The 6,192-nt window shown below is 46.5% G+C and overlaps 1 protein-coding gene across 1 annotated transcript in view; it reads right to left on the bottom strand.

Annotated features, from left to right (window-relative positions):
* LOC115202648 (mucin-17-like) overlaps positions 1–4,393 on the bottom strand; it is a 32,557-nt gene extending 28,164 nt beyond the window's left edge. Inside the window, exons 1-3 of the mRNA XM_029766728.1 lie at positions 4,194–4,393; positions 3,663–3,826; positions 2,146–2,418 (exon numbers count right to left, since the gene is read on the bottom strand). Of these exons, the coding sequence (XP_029622588.1) occupies positions 2,146–2,418; positions 3,663–3,826; positions 4,194–4,393 (637 nt within the window). The remainder of the gene's footprint in view (positions 1–2,145; positions 2,419–3,662; positions 3,827–4,193) is intronic.
* Positions 4,394–6,192: the final 1,799 nt, after the last annotated feature.

Raw genomic sequence — 6,192 nt, forward strand, 5'->3', positions numbered from 1 at the left:
TATTCATTGACCTGGCCAAGGCTTTCGACTCTGTCAATCACCACATCCTCATCGGCAGACTCAATAGCCTTGGTTTCTCAAATGATTGCCTCGTCTGGTTCACCAATTACTACTCTGATAGAGTTCAATATGTCAAATCGGACAGCCTGTTGTCTGGGCCTCTGGCAGTCTCTATGGGGGTGCCACAGGGTTAAATTCTTGGGCCAACTCTTTTCTCTGTATACATCAATGATGTCGCTCTTGCTGCTGGTGAGTCTCTGATCCACCTCTATGCAGACGACACCATTATGTATACTTCTGGCCCTTCTTTGGACACTGTGTTAACAACCCTCCAGACTAGCTTCAATGCCATACAACTCTCCTTCCGTGGCCTCCAACTGCTCTTAAATATAAGTAAAACTAAATGCATGCACTTCAAACGATCGCTGCCTGCACCTGCCCGCCACTCCAGCATCACTACTCTGGACGGTTCTGACTTAGAATATGTGGACAACTACAAATACCTAGGTGTCTGGATAGACTGTAATGTCTCCTTCCAGACTCACATCAAACATCTCCAATCCAAAGGTAAATCTAGAATTGGCTTCCTATTTCACAACAAAGCATCCTTCACTCATGCTGCCAAACATACCCTCGTAAAACTGACCATCCGACCGATCCTCGACTTCGGCGATGTCATTTACAAAATAGCCTCCAATACCCTACTCAATAAACTGGATGCAGTCTATCACAGTGCCATCCGTTTTGTCACCAAAGCCCCATATATTACCCACCACTGCGACCTGTACGCTCTTGTTGGCTGGCGCTCGCTTCATACTCTTCGAAAACCCACTGGCTCTAGGTCATCTACAAGACCCTGCTAGGTAAAGTCCTCCCTTATCTCTGCTCACTGGTCACCATAGCAGCACCCACCTGTAGCACGCGCTCCAGCAGGTATATCTCTCTGGTCACCGCCAAAGCCAATTCCTCCTTTGCCGTCTCTCCTTCCAGTTCTCTGCTGCCAATGATTGGAACGAACTACAAAAATCTCTGAAACTGGAAACACTTATCTCCCTCACTAGCTTTAAATAAAGGTGAAATATTTTTTTTAAAAGGTGTTGAAGAATATATTTAGCTTGTCTGGGAGCAAGACGCCGGTGTCTGCAACGTGGGTGGTTTTCACTTTGTAATCCCTGAGTGTCTGGAGTCCCTGCCACATACGTCTCGTGTCTGAGCCGTTGATTTGCCTGTTTGATTGCCTTACGGAGGGCAGAACTGCACTGTGTGTATTCGACCATATTCCTAGTCACTTTACCATGGTTAAATGCAGTGGTTTGTGCTTTCAGTTTTGTACCAATGCTGCCATCTATCCATAGTTTCTGGTTTGGGTAGGTTTTCATAGTCACAGTGGGTACAACAAACTCTATACACTTCCTGATGAACTCAGTCACTGTGTCCGTGTAAATGTCAATGTTATTCACAGAGGCTACCCGGAACATATCCCAGTCCGCTTGATCAATACAATCTTGAAGCATGGACTCCGATTGGTCAGATATCGCGGGTTATTCCTGTTTGAGTTTCTGCCTATAGGAAGGGAGGAGAAGAATGAAGTCGTGATCTGATTTGACAAAGGGAGGGTGGGTTATAAGGTTATTACTTCGCAGGAAGTTCTCATGGTCAGAGTTTTGTGTCAAGTCAAGGACAACCAAGAAGATCAAGATCAGGTGGATGAGACCAGCCAGGATGAAGAATATTCCGCCAAAGATAATCACTTCAGCTTTAGACTTCTTCATATTCCTCTGGGTACAGTTGGTTCACTTTGTTCCTGAGATGGTGAATATCATCCTTAGTAAACCTAGAATAATGGAGAAGTAGGTGATGATCTGAACCAGACTGACCTCTCTTTGGAAAGTAGGATGAATTATGTTGCACGCATGAACCTGGCCTTGACCCTGGACCTGTTACTCTTGATGCAGTTACAGCACTTGGTCCCAAAGATGGACCCCATCACTCCCAGAGTTCCAAGGATGGTGGAGACGGAAGAGATCGTCATCAGAGCCCATATAACCCCACTGGGGGGTACATAAGAAAGTACTATATAGACAACACAGGACACTAGCGAGACTATCCATTCAAAGGCTCCCAGAAACATGACTTCAATCTCACTAGGGCGACAGAAGTTGCACAGTATGACCCCCATAACCAGGAGCAGGGCCGCTGCCTCCCAGCAGATATAGAGCGAGACCCCCAACTCCCCCAAATGGTGCTGGCCGTCCACCAGGATTGGAGCCAAGATGAAGAACATTCTGGAGATGATCATCAATTTGGCCTTGGACTTTTTGTTATTGATGTGGTTGGTGCACTTGGCCCTGACGATGGAGACTCTCAGAACCCAGAAGATAATGGTTATTATTGCCATGGATCTGATGGCTGCTGATCCTGGGTTAAGGCCAGCATGGAGTTGTAGACCTTACACTGCATCAGGCCCGAGCTCTCTATAACCCTTCCCAGGTTACATGCGAGGTGACGATGTTGGCTGTGATGAAGAAAACCACTCTGCACACTGGCTCACTTAATTTCCATCACTAGTATCTTATATGATCTTGTGTTACCATAGCCCAGTGTTTTTCAATATGAATGCAAAGAACTGAATTAAGCTTCATAGTCTTCAAAAAGTCTTAGGGGATCTTGTGCAACATTGCCATATTGCTAACTTCTGCCAGGGAAACAACCTATTCATTCAAATGTGGGGCAGTATGTGGTTGGGACACACTTGAGGGAGATACTAGTGACATTCAGTTAGATTGAAACTACATGATGAAAAACATTTAAGTTTGAAATAAATAATTGTAAGGTTGGATTCATGGAGTGAAATGAACTATACAATAGGCTATATATACTAATGATAACAGTTTCAAGGACAAGGCTTGAAATAATTCTACACTATGATATATGTTTCAGTCAGAAGGTCCCAGTCACTGACTGTAGGATTGTGGTTAACGTGGTGAGCATAGACAGGAAAAACACAGCAGCAACCAGGAAACGCTTTGTAGTCAGATACAATTATTTAATTTGAACGTCTTTAACAGGGTTAAACAATCAACTTTTCATTCAATTCTTTCTCTACTTAAATGCACCCCATTTTAAAGAAACATAAAGAGAAGTATCAATACTGGTATATGACATCAGAGAGGAAATAGTGAGAATATGTCCCTTCATTGCAGTCTCCTCAGGAACTTCTCCTCCCAGTCTAAATTAACTGAATATTTGAACATAATATGTCATAAACTCCTCTTTGACTTGTTAAAGACAAGGTGGAACAATAACTATGTTGCTTTCACACCTATCTGGTCCCTTCCAATATTCTAACATTGAAAAGATAGGATAGAGACCATTTTTCATCATAGAATTACATATACATTCACAATTATTGGATCTCTATGGTTTTTGTAACAAGAAAGTACAGCTTCTGGACAGAGATGTTAAGGGGAGAGTGATTTAGTCATTGTCGAGTCTGGCTTCTTCCTCTTCAAGGTGCAGCAGCAGAGTATGGTCCCTCCTATCAGGAGCATTGAGGCGGCCCATCTACTGAATTCAGCAGAAAATATCAAATCCTCCCACGTGTTCTGGAAAGTTATGTGTTGAGTTATAGGTCAAGAAGACAGTGGTGAGTTGCAGGATACCGGCCAGGATGAAGAATATTCCAACGATGAACCTGGCCTTGACCCTGGTCCTGTTACTCTTGATGCAGTTGCAGCACCTGGTCCCAAAGATGGACCCCATCACTCCTAGAGTTCCCAGGATGGTGGAGATGGAGGTGATCATCATCAGAACCATCCACTTGGCCCTATAGTGGGCCAATATAGAGATATAACAGGACACTAGGGAGACTATGCATCCAAAGATTCCCATCATCCATCCAAAGACTCCCACATTGATGCACAGTATGTAACCTCCAATCAGGAGCAGGGCGGCCGCCACCCAGCCAAAGTACAGCGAGGCCCCCAGCACAGTAGTTCCTTCGAACTGCATGGAGTAGTGGATTTGGACAAATCTTGTTACTATGGATAAAGTAATGAGGATGAGAATTCCGGCCATCTTTGATGCAGTTAGTGTGTTTGGCTCTGTCCATGGAGACTGTGATCCCCAGAACCACCAGGATGATGGCAGTGGGGATCATGGCTCTGGCAGGCTGCAGAATGCGTTCCATATACCCCAAGGAGTTGTACACCTCACGCCCTGTCTGTCCCGTGCCTTGGTTCACACAGCTCATCCACAATCCGTACAACACCACCTCTGTGTTGGCAGCGTTAGCTGCTATGAAGGTTGTCTCTATCCAGGTGGGGAGAGCACAGATCCCAATGGTCAGTATTAATCCTATGACTCCCAGGGCGATGCCCACGACCTCCACCATTTCCACGGTAAACACGATATCCATGATATATATAATATCCATGCCCATCAAAATGCTGTCTCCCTGACTGCGTCTCGTTCAGCAAATTTGTTTACTCTGAAGTTCGTTGCTGATGCCTTCTGTAAGAATGGAGAGATGATCCACTCAGACGACCTCTATAACTGTTCGCTGCTGTGATGTCACTTCAGTATGTTGTCATGGAAACGCAAATCCTATTAATAACCATTCATAGGGAAAGTGCAAAACTGACTCATGATCAGCAATTTGGGGCAACATCACCCAACACCCCAAAGCCTGTCCTGAAGGGAAATGTTGGGACTGGGCCTAATAGTACACATCAATAGATTGAACTTACATGCTCAAAAACCCTTGACTGTGAAGTACATAATTGTAAGGTTGGATTTATGGACTGAAAGGAACTATACAATAGACTAAATGGACTAATAATAACAGTTTCATGGACTAGGCTTGAAATAATTCTACACTAGGATATCCTGTATGTTTCAGTCAGAAGGTCCCAGTCACTGACTGTAGGTTTGTGGTAGATGTAGTGAATATAAACGGGAAATCGAACTGTGTGACCCAAAGCATGGGACAGACACAGTGTGAGTGTCACGGCTGTTTGAATGATCGGACCAACGCGCAGAATGGTTGTAGTTCCACATCTTTTTATTCATAGTGAAACGTTGCAATACACCAAATACTTGAAATACAAAAAAAACGTGACGCAGAGAGGAAAACACACTACTCAAAATGAACAACCCACAAACCCAAAAGGAAAAACCCCCTACTTAAATATGATCTCCAATCAGAGGCAACCAGGACAAGCTGCCTCCAATTGGAGATCAACCCCCCAAAAAACCAACATAGAAATAGAAACCCTAGAACACAAAACATAGAAATAGAAAACCAACCAAACACCCCCTGTCACGCCCTGACCCATCTACTATAGAAAATGACCTCTTACAAGGGTCAGGACATGACAGTACCCCCCCCCCCCAAAGGTGCAGACCCTGACTGCACACAAAAAAAACCAACAAAACAACCACAAAAACACAAGGGGAGGGTAGGGAGGGTGACTAAAGTCTATGGCGGCTCTGGTGCTAAACCCAGAACCTTCCTATCCCACCGATCCTCCAGCAACGGAGGTGGCTCCGGCTCCGGGCGTAACCCCCGTTCCACCCGCAGATTCCTCCGCTTCTGTAACACTGACCTGTGGATCATTATTAGAAGAATCGGACTGAAGATCATTACCGGAAGCTCTGAGCTGCAGACTGCCGCTGGAGGATCTGGACTGCAGGCCGCCGCTGAAAGTCCTGGGCTGCCGGCCACCGCTGAAGGCTCTGGACTGCAGACCGCCGCTGAAGGCTCTGGACTGCGGACCGCCGCTGAAGGCTCTGGGCTGCGGACCGCCGCTGAAGGCTCTGGGCTGCGGAGCGCCGCTGAAGGCTCAGGGCTGCGGAGCGTCGCTGAAGACTCCGGACTGGGGAGCGTCGCTGAAGGTTCCGGGCTGAGGAGCGTCGCTGAAGGTTCCGGGCTGAGGTCCGTCTCAGTAGGTTCCGGACTGTAGGCCGTCTCAGTAGGTTCCGGACTGCCGGTCGTCTCAGTAGGTTCCGGACTGTAGGTCGTCTCAGTAGGTTCTGGACTGAAAAACGTCGCCGGAAGCTCTGGACTGGGAACTGTCGCGGAAGCTCTGGACGGGGAACTGTCGCCGGAAGCTCTGGATGGGGAACTGTCGCCGGAAGCTCTGGACGGGGAACTGTCGCCGGAAGCTCTGGACTGGGAATGTGAACTGGAAT

The sequence above is a fragment of the Salmo trutta genome, chromosome 12 (assembly GCF_901001165.1).
Source record: "Salmo trutta chromosome 12, fSalTru1.1, whole genome shotgun sequence".
Taxonomy (NCBI): Eukaryota; Metazoa; Chordata; class Actinopteri; order Salmoniformes; family Salmonidae; genus Salmo; species Salmo trutta.